This window comes from Epargyreus clarus, unplaced genomic scaffold (assembly GCF_041222505.1).
Source record: "Epargyreus clarus isolate Ecla_fem2 unplaced genomic scaffold, WU_Ecla_fem_2.2 ptg000023l, whole genome shotgun sequence".
Taxonomy (NCBI): domain Eukaryota; kingdom Metazoa; phylum Arthropoda; class Insecta; order Lepidoptera; family Hesperiidae; genus Epargyreus; species Epargyreus clarus.
Window position 1 is genome coordinate 8,483,286 of NW_027332230.1, and position 23,786 is coordinate 8,507,071.

At 35.3% G+C, this 23,786-nt stretch overlaps 1 protein-coding gene across 1 annotated transcript; it reads right to left on the reverse strand.

Moving 5' to 3' along the window:
* On the reverse strand, positions 1 to 22,770 carry LOC140751681 (uncharacterized). Its single transcript, XM_083059016.1, is given in 6 exon segments — positions 1 to 51; positions 54 to 91; positions 913 to 1,070; positions 3,916 to 4,021; positions 5,730 to 5,867; positions 22,551 to 22,770. Coding segments are annotated over 6 exon segments (705 nt in total). The 5' UTR covers positions 22,765 to 22,770.
* Between the last annotated feature and the right edge of the window lie 1,016 nt (positions 22,771 to 23,786).

The window sequence follows — 23,786 nt, forward strand, 5'->3', positions numbered from 1 at the left end:
TTACGGTAAGAGTTTCTCTGTAAGTGCGCGCCATTTCAGCGGGCGGCCGCGGCGGAGGGGGCGGGGGCACGCCACATCAAAGCACCTCATCCTGCGCCGAGCTTTCCTCCAAATCAAATTTAGCAGCTTTCTTCTTTCGTTACGATACTGTAACGCACCTGAATTTTGACCCGCTATTCATTCTACTTGTTATTTAACCCACATTTTGAGATTTCATACACATGGGAGATTGAATCAGAAATAGTAGTATATTTATTTTAGAACGCACAAAAATAAATAAAAAGTGTGTTGTTTTTTGTGTAAGAAAAGATAAGACACTTAATAGATTTTACGATAACAGAAACAAAATACGCTATGAACACAGCTTTAAAGAAAATGGGAAATGAATTAAACTGAGTTTTTATGTACAGGCGCCTCGGGCATAGCGGGATCAAGTGGCTAATTTGTCAGCGAGAACAAACTTGGTGCCGTCGCGGACTCCTGCGGACGGTGCAATTCGATTAAACTTCTGCCAAAGTACCTACACAAGAGCAGGGCCTACTTAACGCAACTCGGCTGTACATTTACGGCGGAAATTTAATTACCTAACTCATCGGGATAGTGGACTTGAGGGTAAACCCGCAACTGAATCACAGACTGATTACTTATAAAGCATCCGAAGCAAATACTCGTATGTAGTTAGGTACGTAGCGTAGGCTCTCAACTTGTTAAATTTTTTTTTTATTAAATCGATCTTCAACAAAGTGTCACGCCTATAATTAACTGGTAACCATAATCGGAGAAATAGTTTGTTTCTTTTTTTTAGGTCCCGATAAACGCACTAATTCTGAAGATCTTCGAGTACTTTAGCCTCAGAATACTAAGAAGATGTCTTATTTAGTTCCTGTAAACCAGTATAAAAGCTAAACTTACCCTCAGACAAGAACAGCCGATCAGATTCAGTTGGTGGATCGCAGGGCCGATGGCGCAAAGTGACGTGCAGGGAAGGCCCACGCGGCGGCACCTCGGGGGGCGCAGGCTCGGGTGGTGAATCACACTCGCGCTCACTTGACGGACCTGGGATAGAAGATAGAAAATAAAATTATCTACGCACAAATAGCACAGAGGGATATTTTTCAGTACTTAGGACTGGTTGAAATACTGATTATAAAAAGTAAATTCAAAATTCGATATAATGACGTTTCTGTCATGACATACGAAATCAGACAGTCGCAATTCTGAGTTCGTCACCGGACGAGACATATAGTATATTTTATTACGGAGGTCCTGAGGACCTATTCGGGAGTCGCGAGTGAGTGTGTTGCAACAAGGACGACTGGTCGCCAAAGGGAGCAGAGCACCACTCATTGGTATTTATATATTTTTTACATCTACTCTTATTAACACTAGCACACAAGGATTTTAAATTACATCGGATTAGAATAGTATCACTTTATTATGGGTGCTATCACAAAATATTTGTAAATTAACATCTAAATTCAAACTCTGATACTCTTAATAGAAATGTTTAAATTCATTAGAAATTCTAAATAAATATGAGTCAATTATATATTTTTCCTAGCGAAAAATCAAACCTGGAAACTCTGTGTAGCAGACTTTTATGATGCTACTGATGATATGATGATACTACTTCGGTACTTTAAAAGTTTGAACTTATTTTAGTGCGAATCTCAAACATTCATCTCAAAACGTTTTTCAAAAATTTACAAACATGCCATTATAAGCGCAGTAGTAGAATATTCCCGTACAATCCGTATCGTACGTCTCTACCATAAAAAAAGGAATATGTAAGTATGTTTCTTTTCAGTAAAAGAACACGCCAATGTAATCCAAAGCGACTTAATAAGCTTTGCTTTCTGAATAAGAGGATTTTTGGATTTGTATAACATATTGATGCATACAACGGTATTCTGATATGTAGGTTTCTGTAAATAAATAAAATTCTACCCTCATAGCTCAACAGTAGGATTACCTCTGTGTCGTGTGTCATGGATTCATATAAAGACTCATTATCTAGGTATTGTTGATTTAGCATAAAGAAATCTAATCGATCTGTCTGCATGTCAGACCAGTATCGTGTATACCGCGTCATGCGAGACATCATAGGACTAAATTGAAAAACCTTTTATTAATACCTCTCCCTTACCCATCTCTTCAAACTAGAATACAACAGAATTAAACACTGCCGTTATGTAGCAGTGGCTCCTCCCGTCAAACCACCATTATTATGCGAAATAAAGAAGAATATTTAATATATTTATATTTTTTACTCCAACGCAAACACATTAACTGACAGACAATCCATCGACACTGTGCTACTTATTAATATCCTAAATAATAATCGACATAGTTTTTAACACTGTGTCTGTCATGTTTATTTCATTTTGTTAGTTTGGCTTGATAGAAACATAGTATGAGCGAGCTACACGAGTTGCAAACGCCATTCCGCGCTTGTATCCCCATACACCAATTGAAATCTTCGTAACATCCAAACATTACGCTATCTATACGCGGCACTCACGTACGCTAGGCCCGCGAAACTATGCGAAGCATCCCTATCAAAGGCATGCACCCACCTTCGCATTACGCTTATAATAGCTATGCTACATACAGAATGCCTAACTACAATAACTAAACTGGAATCCGACGCTACTGGATATGTGTCATACCTTATTCATTCCTTACATTTCTATATGCTATGAATTTAACAATGCTGATGCGCTTAGCACAATTACTTACAGCATATCCTGTATATGCTAATATAGAGGGTGTATTTTTTTTCAAAATGAACTCGTTCGATTCCAGGCTAGGGAAAACGATATTTTAAAAAATGAATGCAGTTTAAGTTTTTATCAAATTCGGCCTCGTAACTCCTTTCAGCATTTTTCGCTTATACTCATAGTTTCGGAATTGGCCCTGAAGGCCTATTTGAAAAATTCACCCTGTATACTTAGATAGGCAAACAACGCAAAATATGAGGTTTTAAATGAAATAAAATATATTTCTTTATATAGGCCTACAGAGGCACTCACAAATTGTCGTTACAATATTTTTTCTTAAACTACCAATGCTAATACTACTAGTATTTAGCTATTACAAAAAACACATCTGAAACTTAACATAAGCATCAACCTGTGGTAGATGTAGGTAGTAACAGTATATGTATCTTTTCATTTTCATAATTAAAAAACAGAAATGAACTCAAGTTGCTGTCACAAATTTCAGTATGGCTAATTTTGTCAGCTCATTTTCTGTTAAGCCTTTTTATATCCCACCACTGCCCACGGTTCTCTTTTCGCGACTCATCGAGATCAAAGCCTACTCTACAACGCTGCTCTAATGCGGATCAGATTATGCTTATGTTCATAATTTTCCCGAAACTATTATAAACACTCTCGTCTGTTGGTCAGTCCATCCATTAATGGTTCATTTATATCTACAGACAAAGAGCGTGGCAGACACGTGAATTAGCAGACGAAATTCTTCTATACAAATTGTATTAACATACTTATATCTGCTGTAAAGCAGCCACTTGGAAACGGACTATGCCTATCAATATATTGTATAAAAAATATGATGCTATCTGACACGACCCGTATTTGACACGTTCAATGTCTGTAGATATACACGGGGCCGATGACGTCAACGAAGAATAATTACAAAAAAACAATTATACCCGAGACTTCAAACACTATAAGTCTACACTAATATTATAAAGAGGAAAACTTTGTTTGTTTGTTTGGTTGTAATGAATAGGCTCAAAAACGACTGGACCGATTTTAAAAAATATTTCACCATTCGAAAGCTACATTGTCCACGAGTAACATAGGCTATATTTTATATGAAATATATTTGATAAATAAATTTGAGGCGGTACAAAGTTTGCCGGGTCAGCTAGTATAATATAATAATGTACCATTGATATTGCAGATCCGGGTACCGCGGCCGTTGGTATCAAACTCATCAGGCCGGCGCCCTCGACGAGATAGAGTTCCACCTTCAGCGCTGAACATCTCCTCACCTGAACATTAAAGAAACAAACCTTAACCACAGAAATAACACTGCTACTACTTTATAGTGAACCAAATTTAATTAAAATTAAAATTTTAAATTAAAAAAAAATAGTTTTTATTGAATTTAAATTAATTTAATAAAAACTTAAATTTAATTTAATTTTATCGGGATAAAATACGGCTCGGGTTCATTAGTAGATAATAAAGATCGTAGTTGAGTCAATCAGTCATCAGTTAGGAACTTAGGACCTAATAAGAATCTCTTAAACAAGAAAAAAACTTAGGAGATTGTCCAATACGGTACTTTACTGCAAATTGGTTAGTGAGCGTCCAAACAAACCAACAAGAAAATACTGTGAAAAATGTTATTAAGATATTCAAGGGCCGACTATACACTCTGTTGTGTAAATTGGAGTTCCTTACATACTTATATTATATGATAACCTGGTGTTACAACTAGCGTGTTATATAAAAGGTGGTAGAACTCTTTGTGGTTCGACTCCGGCGGCACCACAGCCACACCTATTTCTACCTAATAACAGCAGTGATAGGCGCTGCTGTGTTCCGGTTTGAAGGGTGTGGTAAGGGAGACAGACTTTTCTGAGGCGTTCCAGCTTAGTCCTCAGGGGTAGCGGCGCATCTGTGGCCGACCTCAGGTAGGAATATCTAATCCTATCTGGGGTTGATTACAGATGTCCATGGGCGGCAGTAGCCACTTACCATCAGGTGGGCTGCATGTTCGTCTGCTACTCTTATATTATAAAAAAAAAATATATGTCAGATCGCCGAGCCTCGCGTCTGACCGATATAGAAATGCTAGATGGCGTTCCTTCATAGTGCACCAACTGCTTTCGGTTCCAACAAAGAAGCACACAAGAAAATAATAAATCCGGAGCCGATGGATTTACAAGTCCACACGCCATTAACGTCAATTGTCAACTCTCTCTCAAAAACGAAACAATAATCGTTCTTATAACAAAAAGGCGGCACTTGCAACCCCATCCGGAGTTACCCGCTCCAAAAATATAGTCTACTAAAATAATTGGTAATGAAATAATTTGAATGGAAAGCTATTTAAGCTTCAACTCAAAATTAACTAAAATTAATTGAAAATAATAGCTCGCGCCGTTATATATATATAGAAGGTACTAAAATAAACATAAGATGATATAAAGCAAATTTTAAAATTTATTCTCCCTCGCTTTAATTTATATTTTAATGAAAAACCGCACTCTCCACTATTAAATAGCGTAGCCACTAACTTATTTTGGACGTTTTGTAAAATAATGAATTATAGTGTTGATGGAAACAGCGTGACACTTTGCTAACAAGAAAAATGTTTTATCAGATGATTAATATGTTCTTTTTTAAATTAATTTTCAAATTATAATTTATATTTTACCCTTGATGAATATTGCACAAAAAAGCTAACTTATACGTATTCATCGCACTAAGTTGATGATGTTTGATTATTTCCAAAAGCAACCATAAATAAATCAATAAAAAATCACTTTCTCAAAACGCAATCAAAATAAATTGAACGGTTTTCTGGTTTTTTTTAATATAAGTAACTAACGAGCAAGTCTGATAGTATGTGGCTACTGCTGCTCCTGGACATCTATAATCAACCCCGGATTAGATTCCTACCTGACACAAATGCGTATATGACCACAATTTGAAGTGTACAATATACACAAACATAAATTAAATACTCACCTTTGGAGTTCCTGTTTCTTCTGTAGAAGCGTCGATTGGTGCTCTCCAAAGGAAATGGTGATGCTTGTCTCTGTGGACTGCTGATGTATCGGGGTGGGTCTTCGGCGCTCTCAGACCCATAGATGCGACGTTGCTCATCTGTACAAATTAATTTTATGAAAAGATATATGAACTATAATTTAAAATATGTGGACTGCAGTATATTCATATTTACAATTACTTATTTTCAATATAACAGAATAGAAACAGAATACAAAGGCAGTTGTAGTTAAAATAAGAACTCTTATTTTACTATGATCCAGTTCACTTGGGAGTAAGTGACCCCTACCTCTCATGGACATCTACCCCAGGTATTAATGCTACAGCGGTCAGCCATAAATCTCCCTTACCACGCTTTTCAAACTAGAAACAGCAGTAATGAATATTATTATTATAAATTAGAGTGGTAGGTTGTGGTGGTAGATTTAGTGGCGGTGGTGAACGCGGAGATGAACCACAGAGGATTCTTCTACCTTATTTTGAGGTCGTTTTTACTAATAATTAATTATTGTACCATTATCTTTTACCAAACATATAAACTAATAAATAGAACTACAAGACAGACCTTATACAACGACAATAGTAGCCTGTACAAAGGTATTTATATATGTACCACTTAGCCAAATGGAATTATTTCACTCAGTATTTTGTACTGGCTGACTTAACTAAATAATTCTATTAGCATTATGAGGCGCTTCGATATTGTAAGAACCTTTAGGGGTTTCTGATTAAATTTGTAGTAAATTTGAAATATAATATTACATTTTAGATCCTCACAACTGAAATAATATTAAAGGGTTAAGTGTAACATTAAAGTTACGTACGGTACATAGCCTCTGGCTGTACAAAACTAAGCACCTTGCTTCAATTTACTTAACGATTCTACAAACTCAATTAGTGCGTTGTATACCCTTTGAAAGGCACTTCGAGGCTACATTAGAATCTGGGCAGTCAATATTCACGAAACTATGCTATTTCTGATCGTCTGTAAGTGACTAAAATACATTTTTTTAATATTTTTTTTTTATAATATAGGAGTACTAGACAAGCATGCAATCCACCTGATGGTAAGTGGCCCATGGACATCGGTAATCAACTCCATACGATTAGATATTCCTACCTGAGGTCGGCCACAGATGCGCCGCTACGCCTGAGGACTAAGCTGGAACGCCTCGGAACAGTATGTCTCCCTTACAACACCTTTCAAACCAGAACACAGCAGCACTGTATGCACAATAGTAGCATATGTTAGGTGACTCGAGGCCAAATTTCATTTTATACTCGTATATTTTAATTACAAATACTGAAGCAATGTATTATATTTAATGACGTAAGCATAAAACGAGGCCGGAATTATTACCGTTAACCGTTATATTAAAGTTAAAGTTACATTTAAGAATTGATCTCGCTCAGTTTTTCTTAAACTAATAAATATTTTTAAAAATAACGTTATTAAGGAAAAAGCACTGATAGACTAGTGGTTGAATCTCCGCCTCTGGGTGGGTCCGCAGTTCGAATCCCAGACACGCATCTCTGATTGTGTTAAAGTTATGTGAGTGTTATAAAATAATTATCACTGCTTTAACGGTGACGGAAAACATCGTGAGGAAACCTGCTCACTAAAAGATCTTTGAAAAAATGAACGTGGGGTGTTCCGTTTATCATTTTTCGAAAAGCGCCCAACACTTATTCCACACTTATACTATTTACTGTTCGTTAATTGATTCCTAGATTGAAAATTATTTTCTACTGTTAGGTAATTTTATTATAAAAGCGCGTTTTTTAGTTTTTTTTTAATATATTTAATTTTACTATTTCTGTATCTTTTTTACACAATAAAGTACTCAAACGCAGCTATTTAATTTTGCCACGACTATTTGATAGTCATTTCCATTTCAATTTAAATAATGGTATCTCTTGCTCGAATAACGTAGAAATGTGTCAATTCAATTATGTATGCTATTTACGGGGTCGAAAAGCACCCGATATTTCGTCGTTATGACTGTTTTTGTTATCATAGATCACCTATATTATTCATCCATCCGAAATTGAATACTTGGACTTTATTATTGAAGACGTAAGAATCTGATTCCAAAGTCAACAGTACGGTCCAGAGAACGGTGCGATGCCTCCCTTTAGTAAACAACTCAAGATTGAATATGAAAATTTAATCGACTAATTTAATCGAAGAGAGATACCATGTTTCCGTCGACACTTGAGTTATTAAAGACGTCTCCGTACACTTTAGCGGCACAAATGACTGACAAATATTAGGTATAACCGTGTATCTTGATTAAACGTTATAAATGCTGTTAATAAGATTGTAGACACAAATATTTTACGTTTCTTTAATTAACACAGGTTAGTAGCCAATTTGAATGTAAAGTTGTATTTGTGTCAGCGCTACATAACGTTTACTTATGCCCTCATTTCTTCCTAATGACAGCAATGTTGAGCCTTGCTGTGTTATAGGTTATAGAACTTAGTCATCAGGTTTTACCAAGGCATCTACGGCTTACCACAGGTAGAACTTCAGTCCTATCTAGGGTTGATGACAGATTTCTTGATGGGCGACAGTGACCACGGAAAATCCTGTAGACTGCAATGTATTTGTTACATTATACAAAAATAAACGAATAAAACATCGCCAACTAATTAAATGTATTGAGTAAAAACAATGAAATGCAGCAGTGCAGCACTTTGTACAACTTTTGAGAAATGCGAGCTGCGACCTAGCATTCATTTGCAAACCACAAAACTTTGACAAGTTAGGTTGAATTTAAATGCCAGGGACACGGCAGTGGCGTCGACGCCCTCCACGATTTGCATTTTCAGTCTTTTGTACTCAGTTAGCGTCTTGCTTCAATTCTGTGCTTTATCCATAAGTAGGTAGGTAATCTGAGTTACATAATATTTATCAAGATTAACAGAAATTGACTATGTATAAAATTGTAGAATAAAAAACATATAAATAGAAATTGGCTTCGTATAAAAGTTTTTGAGCTAATACCGAAGTAATAGTAATAACAATAAAGTTCGACCAGGGAGTTACCAACGCTATATCAATTACTATGGTGAAGGGATTCTTGTGTTTCGGTGGAAGGGTCGGTCTGGATGCCGGCTACCTGACAAGACGCGACCATCTAAGTACATAGAAGTGTCAACGCATCTATGATTGGATTAAGGTAGAAGTTATATTTTATATGGAGTTGCTTGTACATAGAGCGGTCTATGAGCTGTAGTACTCTCGGATAAACTGCATCCTCTATGCCACTGTGCCACTTAAATCTATACTGTAACAAGTAATTAATTTAAAAAATCAAAAACCCGACTGCACCAAAAAGGCTGAAGTAAAATTTCCAAAAGCAGTGAAATAGGCATTTCATTATTTTTATCCAGAAAGCCAAATACAAAGTTTCATAGTAGTCTGCTTCAAAAACAAAAGATGTTCAAACAATATTATCCTATTTTATCCTCGTAGTGTTCATTTACGCTAATAAAGAACCTATGTGTAAAATTTCAGCACGCTTAAGTTCAGCGGTTTCCCTTTGCGTTGATCTCTGGCACAGCAACTCACTCATTTAGTCAGACAGTCATCTCGATGTGTATATACGAGTATATATGTACTAGCTGACCCGGCAAACGTTGTGTTGCCATATAAATAAAAAAATGTTAAGGATGAACAACCCTTATCACTTAGGTGTAAAAAAAATAGATAGTGGCCGATTCTCAGACCTACTGAATATGTATATAAAAATTGCTGAAAATCGGTGAAGCCGTTTCGGAGGAGTACGGTAACTAACACGAGAATTTTATATATAAGATATATTATATAATGTGTGTGTAATCTCCTCTTAATTTCCTTTATTTTGACACCCTACTCGATAGGTTTGGTTAACTTTTTTAAAACGTGTTACTATTTCGCGAAAAAAAATCACTATTTACGGTCTATAAAATATATAACTTCAGTAAATCAAAGTTTCGGTCATTATTTTACCTCGTTAGAGGTAGCATTTCATTATTTTTATCCAACAAGCCTGATACAAAATTTCATAAAGTTTGCTTCAAAATTGACGATTGTTCAAATTAATTTTTAACCCTTATTTTACCCTCTACGGGGTTGATTTTTCGGAGGGGGATAAATAAGTGCGTCCTTGTTCCTATCCAGAAACCCAAATACAAAATTTTATAGTAGTTGCTTCAAAATTAAAGGATTTCAAAAAAACTGTTTTCCCCTATTTTACCCTCTTAAGGGTAGAATTTCCAAAAGGCCTTTCTTAGTACTTATTCAAGCTATACAGAGAACCTGTGTGCAAAATTTAAGAACTGTAAGATCCTTGGTTTAGGCTGTACTTTGATTTCTGAAAAATGAAAAAGTCATTTAGTTAGTCAGTCAGTCAGTCACCTTACTGTTTTATATATATACAAATATGTTTTTATAATCTCCGTTTAATTTCCTTTCATTTGATACCCTACTCGATAGGTTCGGTTAACTTTTTTTTTAAATGTGTTACTATTTCGCGCCAAAAATCCGCCATTTTGATTTTTTTCTACTAACATCTATCTAAGGACACTCGGGTCATTGAGACAAATATAATGACACCTTAACTGTTGAAATTCATCCAGCCGTTTGTTAGATCGGATCAAATAAAGAAAGACAAACATACAAGATACGCGCGAAAAACATAACCCTTCCTTGGCAGTCGGGTAAAAATTATCATATAAAAAATTTGCCCAAATACACGGCGATGGCAATAGGACAGCAGTGACAAATATTTATTACATAATAGGCCGCTTTAGGGAAAAATAACAGATTTTTGCTCCCATGACGAAAATGACCTGAATTAAATTTTCACATTCAATCGTTTCATCTCGGGTGTTTACCCTCGAGAGCGATGCGCCGCCTGCCAGTCTTATCAAATCTATTTTTAATCGCTGCAAAATATTTTCAGTTGAAAATCACAAACTAAAGGTATTTCGCAATTCATTTTAGAGGCTTGGATTTATTGGAATTGCCTTTTGTGTATTTGTTATGAAATTGGCGAAGTTGATAAATGTAGAGAATAATAGAAAACTCTTCATCTTACATCAAGTTGTTACTTCTGTAACTTTGGAATAGTATCTTAAATCTATTTTTAACATTATTGATCATTCTGGCGGATTTTTATCAAAATTACATATCGGATTACATATTTAACTCAGAGCCAGTAACATGCAATTAGTAAAATTACAAATCCATGTAATTAGTCCTGACAAAAACGAATCTGCATTAGACACAATTTTGTTAAAAGTCCAGGTTTACAAATATGTAGCAGCTAAATCATAGAATGAGGATCATTTATAGAAATAAAGGAATTCTTTCTCCAACCATGAAAATTACCTGAATTAAATTTTCACATTGGATCGTTCAGTAACGGCTGTTGACCCCCGAGAGCGATGCCATTCATCAAATCTATTTTTAATCGCTATTTCGCTGAGACGCACAAATTGGAACTATTACTCTTCCTACGTGGAAAATCAGTATACCTACAATAAAATTAATATTCTGAAGGTACGAGGATACAGGCTCATAATATGTATTACAATATTTAGATTCATGTTCTTTTGTATGTACATCTTTTTTTCCATTTAAAAGTTATAATCCATTTCGTAATAATTTTCAATTGAGCTGAAGTTTAACCATTCTTATCTATGCCTATATAAAAATAATATAAGTTACCCATGAAATAATTTTATAAATACTTCATTAATCCATTACGAAGACAATATAAAATAATAGACACTTTATGATCACCGCAGCCGTAGTTATATCATTCATCAACGGAAAATAAAATGATAGTACGCAATAAACACCGTCGGAACCATTCCACCTTAATTATTTCCTTAAATCGTCGTCATTAAGTCAAACCGTACGAAACAGTAGATCGCACAGAACCACTTAGAGCTATTTCCCTGGAATTGCGTGATAGCAACACTTAATTTACAAGCTCCGTTTAATTTGAACTATTTTGAGGCTCACGCTGGAATTTAAATATCGGGAGATAAGAAGCTCACGCGAATAGTGAGGTACGGGTGGCTACGGCCTGGCCCCGCTAAATTACGACGTATAGCGATACACTTAAATCATAAACACACCCCCGCTATACTATTATAGTGGCAGTTTCGAAATATTGACACTATTAAGCGCTGTCACTAAAGCCTATGAAATTATAAAAATATTTTTTGTTAAGTGTACTTTAGTTAAAAGACAACAATTAACAACCGTTATCAATCTATCCATCTTCTACGTACCAAATATCAAAATTTGGCAATTTTTAGTATGCAGAAGTTGTCAAATCTTGACTTTTGGTAGGCAAAACATTGGATAGATTGATTATTAACAATGCACTTAAAACATTTTATATAAAGAGATTACTTAAAATTAATAGAAACTTCATAATTATTTCCTTAAATGTACTTAAATACTTTAATTAATAAATATTCAATTTAAATGTAAAAGAAAGAAACGCCATTTCAATACAAGTGAAAAAATCAACATTAACATCTAACATTCTTATCATTCGAAAATCGGTCTTATTTAATTGTTGAACGTATGCGTACAAAAAATAAATTGCGAAAGCCCAAATGTTCGGCGACTTTTCGTATGAGTTCAAGGGAAATTATATCATTCAGAATATTTTATGAACAGAGCTCGACTCATTAGCGTCACTCGCTACATTATGTCGGCGTAGTCAAATTTTATTTCACGTATTTATTCTGTAGCAGTAGCAATGTTAGTGAATAAATAATAGTATGAAAACATAAAAATTTCAACTCATATTCTAGTATTCTCTATATTTGATAAGACGTTATGGATTGAAAAAAGCAGTGACAGGATTCTAGAAACTCTAGGATCTCTAGGATTCTAGAAAATATGAATTTCGTTTTACAATATTGCTCTTCATTTTTTTAGAATTAAAATACATTTCAAGGGTTGCTTCTCGCTGGTACCATTACTAAATACCATAACTGAAATTTAAAAATATCCATTAGAACCTCTTTGGCAATAATAAAGCTAGTGAAACTAGGGGTTTAATAGTTCCATTTTACTGCATTTCTACTTCCATCTGCATTTATTCCTCGTCTTCAACGTTTACTTAGTACAAATTTTTCTGCACAAGTACAATACGGCTCATAGAGCAAAGTGCAGGGATTAGGAGCGTAGCCCATCAATTACGGATAATCCTAGGCGCGTGCGTGGCGCTCTTCACAAACCTACCGGGATTACTGCAAATTTCACTGAAAACATGCACGGATGTAGCTCAGTACAACTGGCTTGCACAAACATTCATTACAGTTCGCATATGAACGTTTTGTTTTTAAATATGCTGTGTTTTGTGTTGTCCTTATTTATGATATTCTACGTATATTGAATGTACTGGTATACTTAATGTTATGTAATACAAACCATCAAATATGAACGCCATATAAGTAGTATTCTAAAATGATCTCATAAAGTAAGATATCCTAATCTACGCTGGCCAATTATAAACTGTACTGCTATCTACAACGATTATTATATTGGGTCTTCAATAAGTGCGATCTGTAATTTATCGTATATTTTGCCAGAATTGGCAAACAAAAAGTACAGAGCGGAAAACCCTACAAAACCGTTTTATTAAAAATCCTGACGGAATCAGTTTAGCGATTTGAAAGATTACACGAAGTTATCATGAAAGAGACAAATTACATCTATGTGTATATTAATACATGAAGAGTAAACTTTGGATCCTTTTGTACGATTGCGAGCACGGAGGAATGTGAGATTGGACATACTTAAAGTTCATAAACTTTATATTATATAAAAACCGTTTAAGAATCATGTATTTTATCAAAAATAAAACATGGTTTCAAATTCAGATTAAATCAATTTTAGTTTATATTTGGATTAATTTACAGTCGAACTCTACATCCGGCTACTTATATGTGCCTATGTAAAATTCGCAGAACTGAAAGTTCATTCCGAATAACATCCATTATTTATAATTAAACTATCTAATTTTTACCTACCATAGATCGAAATTTGATCATGTCTAGTATAGGCAAAAAATAGATGGATTGATTTTAAATAACGAGCGTCAATATATAGGAAAATATATTTCGATAAATCGCATTTTTGTTAGCCAAACAACAATAAAAATATTTTTAAATAAATTCCATTACATAGAATGCGAAAACAATAACGAACAGTGGAAAGACCGGAAACGAATCGCTTTGTTGCTCGTGGAAGCGTGTATTTTATAATCACAACTTTAAATGTTTTAATCAGATAAGCTGTATAGAAAGGTGCTAGAATTTCGTAAAGCAATGTTAATGATCCGTAAAAGCTACCTGTTACAGTGGTTGCGGTTTGTCGGAGTTTCTGCGAAAGAGGGTAAATGTGGTTGTCTATAGCGGGCGCTCTGCCGTGACCTCCCGGCGAACAAAACGACAAAGAGAAGTACGGTAACATTTACTGAGAAAATGGCCGCAGGGCAGCAAGCCGTCCCTCCACCCTTTGTTTTCTTGCAGCTACCGCTTCGCCCCCGCCGCGGCCGGGCGAAACTTACTCGACCTTAGCAATAAGCTAAGAATAATTAATTTGTAACCGCAAGTTCACGGTTCCTTTTGTCTTGATATTAAAATTACTTTTCTCATTTAGTTACCGTTTCCAGCTCTAATGACGTCTCTCATCTAACGACAGTCACATTTTGATGGCATCTTTATTGTTTTATCAGCTTTTTCAGAGCTAGGTGCAGATATACTCTTAAGTGTTAATCCTATAGTCAACAACGCTAGCTAAGTACTGTACCCTTACGCCCCTTACGCCAATCAGCGCCCCTAGCGGATTATATCAGAACTTGGAAATTGTATTGGCCAATACGTAAACAAATACCAAAACAGTCATATTTGTCAAAACGTAAAAACTCATGGTAAGGGTACTGGTTAGATTACGCACAGTTAAAAAAATAAGGACAGGACTCTCAGGTATATATTGGCGTATAAACGATATTTTCTTTTACTGTTAAAATAAGTGACAATACATTTCTAACAGGAATAAAATCGAAAATTCCGGGACTCCGGCCGCGCTACCAAATTCAAAATCCGAAATTCATACCACAAACCTATCACCGGATTACACTGTAAGTACCTACAATCTAATTAAAAATGACGATAATACTACGTCTTTTCTCCCCGGGAAGCACCCGTTGTTCAGACGCGGCGCAGCGAACACCACAGGAATTTCTAAATCTTCATAAGATAATGGATCGCGCCGCGAAAGAAAGGACCTCTCCGGCTTGGAACTTTGCTGAATTCCTGACTCGTAATTAATAAAATTACTTTTTGGGAGCTTTCCTCGACTTCAAAGAATTTTAGCATAAAGGAAAAAAGTTAAGTAGATGAATTATTTTTGAATGATAAAGGGAATAATTTTAGATATTTATACACTTAGAAGCTGACTTTGTTCTGAAGGAATTCTTTACTGAATTCTGCATTAAAGAGATGACAATTTTGCTGAGGTATTTTTACTATTTAAATAAGAACAATTTCTGATTAATGGCCGTACTATTTCATAATAAACCGTGCAGTAATATTACAAGTGTTACAATAAAGCTACTTCCCTAATATTAAAAAGGTAAAATAATTCTTGAATATATAAAAGGATCAAAACTATCAATATTTCTGTAAAGTGCTTAAGAAAGAATAAGAAAATCCGCGCCGGCGGTCGTAAATTGCATTTAGTATGGACCATCAAGAAATTATTTACCTTGCAATTGAACTTTATGAGATTTATAGGATTCTTCTCGACGATTGTTCTACGTTCTTGTTTCATTTCTTTTTCCTTTTTGGGTCGAATGATGTACCGTTGCCACCACTTCTTCTGCCTTATTACAGCGGTGTCGTATTTTTCTTTAAAAATATCGCAAGGGGGACATACTTACCCAAAGCTTTCCAACTTACTCCTCGAGGAAGCAACACTAGCAACGCATATATAACCAACCTTTAGTAGGACTCTCATCGTGTCTGGAATCAATTAAAGATATCCATGAGCTTGTAATCGCTTAGAATGGACTGCATGTTTGCTACTTGAATATTATAAAAAAAAGTTTAAGCCAAATTCACGTTTTCCATTCAGTAAACGTTATTACATTAAGGGATATCTTTTATTCTCCGTGTAATCCATGGAGCAGAGATATCAACGGCAAACTATTTCAAGAGGTCACTTCAAAGCGGTCACGAAAGTTAATACCTCGGTAAATGGCGTCCAATTGTATTAGTGAAAGGTCAGTGGCTTATCTATGAGCACAGACGAGTGATAACAGCCCGCATGTCGCGTCTACCGCACGGTGCAATGACACCGCAAATACGAATGTTTTCATTAAATGAATTGTTTCATGTGAAAACCAATGAGTGTGGGAATGGATTTTATCTATTATGTACGTTAATGACAACTCGTATGCAGTACTGCGCACGTCTTAGTGGACTTGTATAATTTTATTTTAGAATCAATTGGCAAATTCATTCAATTTGGTGATAACATATTTAATCATAATCTTAGTTCTGCCTTAACCTAATCACGCTAGGTCCCATCCAGATATTAATGATGTCTAATTTAAATATACAAATTTGCCTATTACATTATGAATGAGCACATCAAGTTAATATAAAAAATTGAGTTTAAAGACGTTCTTTATTCCGATATTGAATTTTAACGAGTTGTCTTCTCAATATTCTTACAATATCTTTATTATAAAAGTTTTTTATAGTAAAATAATGTATAATGTAGCCCATTTATTTTAAGTACCGATTGAGTATTCCCAATTAAGTTATATAGTAGTAAAATTATTTGAGTACAATTGTACAATTATGAACTACTAATATAACCTGATACATTTATATGTACTTTTTTTTCATCTCGAGGGGGAAACCTTCAAAAGGTACCTGGTGGCATGGGAGCGACACGGGTTATGTGGGATTTTTACCGCAATAATACCCCTCCGGTGGCCGTCCTCAGCTCTGCGTAGAGGACTCCGGGATTTCCAGAGGAACGCAGCCGGAGTCCTCTCAGCGCACTGCCCCGTCGGGCTCCGCCCAAGAAACATTGAACCACTACACCGTCCGATGTACACGACGGTATGCGACCACACACACCGCCGTCCTTCCCGGGGTCGTCGGCCGGAACCCCGAAAGCCCCCTTTAGTCGCCTCTTACGACAAGCATGAGATACTGTAGCCCTATTCTGGTCCCGGAACTAAAGGGACAACATTTAAATGTACCTTATTATACATTTAACATCTTTAGTTATATCTTTTAATTAAAAAACCTTTATGATAAGACATTTTAAGAACCTAATAATCAGAGTACAAATGGCATTCATTCATATATTTTTCTTATGTTATGTTTTGTATATATTATACAATGTGTTTTATATATGATGGAAATATAGCAACTTTTTATTTATAATCACAAACAGACGACAATACTTATAACAAAGGCACTCGGACCTCCAACAGTCTATTTAATCTAATTCATCAGCATATGTAAGTTTAATAATAACATATAGGTACACTATTGGTATAAGTCAATACACATGCGGTAAAATCGTTCCAAATACCAAATACAATAATTCCTCAATTTCATTAATCGTTTCATTACGCGAACATCAATCAGTGTTACCAAGCATAATCTGTTGTGAATTATCGTTCACACACTTATAATCGAATTCGACGACGTCGCTTTACTACAATCATTTTGACTTTTTATATTATATTATACTTATAGTGCCCGAGGCTTCGCCCGCGTTTAAAAAAATAACATGACATACTGAAAATTTGTACCTTCATTGGAATAACAGTGGCGCCATCTGTCGAAAATTGGGCGTACAATTCATAAACCTTCGTGGGCTCATGCATAACAACTTTGCTATAAATCATCACATGATCAAATGCATAGATTACGATTCTATAAAGGACATACAGGCAAACATTCATTTTTACATACATAGAAGAAGAAAATGTTACATTTCCATCCATAAATAGCAAACTGGCTTTTTCAAATATGGAAACATGAACTACGGCTACGAGCATGTGTACTTAAGATGGAACCCACTCAAATTACCGTGGGCCAGGACTGGCTCGAGTTTGGGGCAAATAATTGCTACAAATGTGCCCTTTATATTTGGTATGGTACCTACCACATACCTATTATATGCAAGAAGTATTCAGCGCTAAGTAGATTCAGTAACTCAGAATATCTAAGTTCTAAGTACAGGGGTAGCAACCTCAGGTAGAACTCTTATCTTATCCGGGGTTGGTGGCAGATGTATATGGGCGGCTGTGGCCAATTACTATCGATAGATGAGGTAGACTTCTATATTATAAATAAAAAAAAAAAACAAAATATTATTGATCTTTAACTTTTAAGAATCCTCTTTGCAACTTATACAAGCCAATTTACTATTCTAAAGTCTAGTAAAATTATGATATAAGACACATATATTATAATAAACAATATTTCAATAAGTTCCGTAATAATGTTAGCCTAACTTCTTTATTATATTTACACTTGTACCGGAATTCCTTCCACACCAATTTTACATCATAATAATCGCATTGCATTCGGGACCATTATAATCTTTGACACCGCCTTACAATGTATCAATATTGACAATAAGCATATCACCTGCCTGGAAAAACATGTCACGACATGAACATATATAATAATTTCCGGGAATCCATCCCGGTCCCAACGCAAATGGAAGGTGTGGTGGCAATAAAAATAGAAATAAATTACACGCTACATTAATATTGAACCATTTTAACAAATACATCTGTTTGTTATGATAATGTTCCATTTTTGTAAAGTTTAATGGATTCTTACACTAAACTTAGGTAGGTAATAGGAGTAAATGTAGCATAAGTAAGCAAAGTAAAAAAAAATACAATGCCTAAAATTATATATTCGTTAAATCTATACGAAATAATGTGTGTTTGTACATTATTTAACTTTTTCTTGATGAATAAATCTTATTTCTTTAATAGTAATGTTAATAAATTAACGCACAGATACATTTTCAACACAAAATATCACAAAATCTTAATTAGACTGCCCACTATGTAGTGTTATTAAGTTAGATTGTAAAATATTACAAATAGAAGTATCACAACATAAAGGTAATAGAAACCCAAAAATATGTGACGAATATAATTTTGCATTAAGCTCTTGTGCATTTTGCTATATTGCATTTTGCACATTAAAATAAGGTACCTACTTATTGGCGGTTGTGTCAAAAAATATCGCATTTATAACTTATGCACAAAAATCTTTAGTACACCTATTAGCATAAGTCCCCTGATCAGTCATACAGAACTAACGACACTATAAAAGTTACTAGAAAACTAGAAAAAACCGAAGCCGCACTACAGAGCGCTCAACGATCACTCGCTTGCTAAGAACACGGCTTAATTGAATAAGCCTGTTTGTGATTCAAGGAAGGTAATATAATGTGGCTCCCCCGCTTGAAAAACAATAACCCCGGAACATTGCGCTGAAACCTTTATACAAAAGAGTCCCTCAATGAAGTTGCACGTCTAAGAATTTCCATGCAATAACGGGGCATCGCGCGGCGTGGATTCTCGAGCGCGGCCGGAGATATTGCGTACTTACTTGGCCTGCCGTCTAATAACACCACCGATACCGCCCGTGTACGGAGAAAAATACGAAATGAAATGGAAACTACTGCCGCCTTATGGCTTCCAATCTCAACTATCAATATACATGAGCTTATTCCCTTTTAATATTCATGCTACCTTTGTGCTGCGACGGACGAAATGAACAACGAGATGAAAGTACATGCTTATTTTGCAACATTTTCGGGAGTGCATAAAAATGGTTCTAATATTACGGTGCACTTTTCTCGGAGTTCGCAAAAAGATACTTGTTTTGTTTTTCTCTTTGTACCGTATATTCCTGTAGGATATGGTTTTAAAAAACATAAACCATTTTTAACTGACTGAGTGAAGTAGTGATTTTTGAGCATATGTAAATACGTAGGTATGTTTCATTCATTGGTTAATCAAATCTGATGTATCAACTTCTATTGTCGTCAACACACTACTGTCCTAGTGCTAGACATGAATGTCCTCTCAGACCTACTAATTCAGAGGGACTTTGTTAAGAACGAATTAGCAGTCTTCACGCACCTTTGAAACTTAAAAAAAATGCTGTCAGGCATATGATTTACCTCATGTTTTTCTTCACCATCATAACAAGTTATAATTAATTTGTAATATGGGCATATTTTTTAAATATCAGAATGACATGCTTGGGATTCGAACTTCGGACACCCCGGTTGAGATGCGGACCAACTACTAGGCTATTAAAGTATATTAAAAGTAAGCTATTGAAGTATATTAAAAAAAATATATATAATGTGTGTTATATTCCACTATTAAGAGACATCTATTTAAAAGGACATCCGAAATTATTTTAGTAAATTTAAATATAAGACTTGATGTGGCTGTAAGATATACTTAAAGTTTCCACGAATGTAAATGTTTGAAGTTCCACGTGTATCCTACTCTACGGCCTGCTCTTTAAGAATTTCCGAGTGTGTTGTAAGTCTGGCGACTAATTTAATTAATCTTACTCGGGTTGTTCACCGATGGTAACTTACTGCTTCTCAAAACTCAAACATTCATATAAGAAGCTTTAAAAAGTTCTTTTATAACTTGAGTATATTTTGTGTCATGACGTGATGTGACATGAATTAAGATGATGTGGGTATAATATATATTTTATTTAAACTTTTACACGATATAATGATAGATTAATGCAAATATTTTTACAATATGGGAGTAGCAGAGCATGCAATCCACCTGATAGTAAGTGGCTACTGCTGCCTATGGACATTTGTAATCAACCTCGGATAGAAAAGATAGGATAGATATTACTACCTGAGGTCGGCCACAGATGCGCCAGAGTACTTATTAAATTTTTGAGAATCTTCTTGTTTAAAATTGAACTTTTGAACTCTAAATTAATAACTAAACGATATAGATAGATACGATATAAAAATATAACATTAAGACAAACAATATCCTTCGAAATCCCCATGAAATTGGTGAAAAAACGTACAAGGAACTCCAAGTAATATAAAATAGTATGTAAACATTAAAATCAATAAAACTGATGGTTAAGTAAAATATTACTTTTATTTAGTTCGCACACAAACGCAATACCATCAAACCACAACATCACCAACAGTGATAATCATAAACGTTGGTCATAAATTCTAAATAAATTAATTTAGTAGTCGCAAGGCACAAACAAGTAACTAACCAGACGCATCGATTACTCGAATATGAAACCACATACGCCGTGTCTAGTCGCGCATTAAAGCTCGGATACCGACACACGCCGAGACTAATCACATTAGTGGACTCACCAGAGGTCGCTGGTAACTACCTAAAAAGCCGCCATTTGCACGCCAGACCCAACCTCATGAAACTCCATCGGAGTATGCATCTCTCGGAAGTTAATTATTCAACCCATTTGATAAACTCTGTGCGGAAATTGGAGAGGTAGAGTATAAAATATGTGAAAAGGATTGAGTAAATATGAAGTTATTGGACTCGTATGTTGGTTACCATTTAGTAATACACGATATGTTACAACTTAGAGTAATATTCGCTTGTGTATGTCTTAAGTTCCCAATACAAATTGAAATTTTCTTTCGAATATTATGCGGCTTATTTATTTACTAGTATAATATAGTTCATAATCTACCTACAAAGGTCTTCGATAAATTTCAACATAGTGAACATATACACATCCATTATTATTATAAATTAATCAGTACTAGCAAACTTTCGAGCGTTTGCTTTTATACTTGACACGTTACTAGTTAAACTTAGGGAAAGCACCCCAGCTCTCGATGCCTCTTTTTATAAGACAATCTATATCTGAGTATACCTCTTCCTCATCAATTCCTTAGTTAGCATGACAGAAGCATGGAAAGTGGAGGCTGTAGAGGGTTTACGTGTAAAGTTTTCCTCATAAGCTCACCGCAGGGCGCTCCCCTATCAATTGCCATCCCTCCCCGCTGCTCCCCGCGCCACCCCTACATCGCTTCACTAATGATCCCACTTGTTAGGGCTCAGAGGCGGACCTTCGACCGTGTCATTCAGTGAATAACAAATTCCAAGCTGATCCGCTACGTCGTAGCCGTAGCCCGTAGCCCGTAGCAGCCGCCGTCGGCCAAATATTAAAGGCCATTAGATTATCATGCAGCGAGCGAGTTTGCGATGCTATCGCTTTCCTTTTTCACTTTAGTATACGTTAACTTTAAATAAGCGTATGTTTGCTACGGAATTCCGCGTGTACGGAAATTTGAGATATTCACTTAAGATATTATCTCCTATAACTGTTACAGAACTTCAAGATGTTTACTCATTTGAACCTTTTTAATCTTTTAATTTTATAGCTATATCACATAACGTAAAGTTTTTTATTTCACTTTTTCTCATACATACTACCGAGATTACATAATTATCTTGCTTTTATTACAAGCATAGTTTTGCCATGTTTGATAACTATTTATTGCCTTTTTATATACGTCAAATTCCTATAGTTCCTGAATATCCGTTAGTAAGATCCACTAAAAAGTACAACTTACGTAGTAACTTAACGTAAACTCCAGAAACTCATATATTCTTGAATTTTATCCAATACAAACTTAGCTATATACAAGTAGAAACTCACCATCAAACTGTTGTGTGGCCTGAGCAAGCAGCGACGCGAACACCCTGTCAGCGAGCTGCGGCGGCTTAGCGGGGCGGTCGTCGTCGCTGCTGCTGTACCTGTCGCCGCTCCACTCGAGCGAGCGCTGCCGCCGCACGCCCGCGCCGCCGCCCGGCAGCCCGCCCGACAGCCCGCTCAGCGAGCCCGCCTTCGCACGACGACCCGGCCGCTCCATCTTCGACTTCGACTCATTCATGGCATTTCGGCACTATCTGTAACAAATAATTGAATTTTATGTTAAATATACGCAACAATAATAATCAAGAAGTGATAAGGCCTCAAAGAAAAACGAACACGATAATTTTTCATATTATTATTGACAATTTTTTTGTTATATTCTAATTTCATACATTTCAATTCCAATTCTTCATTATTCATAATTATTATCATTTTCTGTATCCAGGTCATTATATCGTTTTGGCTTTTATTCTTTAAAGTAAAAATTTGTACACAAAAGTCATGAAAGCATATTTTATTAATAAAAATATTTTTCTCAAAGAAATCCGAATCCTCAAAGATGACCCATTAAAGAAAAATAATACGGTAATCTCCGCTTAAGTAATTTTAGCTTTAGTATTGCATAGTCTTAACTTAACAATAGTCCTTTTGAGGAAAATAATCAATAAATACGTTAAGCCTCTTAGTATGTCATGAACTGATTCTTTAAAATAGCGTTGCAGAAATAAAACTTTAAACAAACAGCGAATCGCAGCAAAACATTTGTTTGAATAAAAGATAAAGAAAAAATACTTGTTTCACACGCTGACCTTACTTGTAATATTCTACACTCTACAGAAAGAAACAGAAAAGTACGATAAAAGAAAAATACTCGCATTTCGTTTATTTTTGTGCACTAAACTCGTACCTGCTAAAAGTTTGTAGAAAATAGGAATTCTTTATTTTCCTTAACATTTTATTCCACCCAATTTGACCATAAATAAACAACGTTCAAACTTTTAAACCCGAAGTGCCACAACAAACACTTCAATCATGTAAAAAGTCGAATCGATTGAAAAACGATTACGTTTCCTAATTCCGGGACAACGAAGAAATATAGCCGTAAGCCGGGCTCCGAGTAAAAAATCGACACAATATTTTATCGAAGTGGTAACGACGTCGTGAGCGGAAAAGAACAACTGTAATAAAGAGCCTACAAGTTGTTTGGTTAGCGACCCAACATAAATAGGAAGTTGGCGC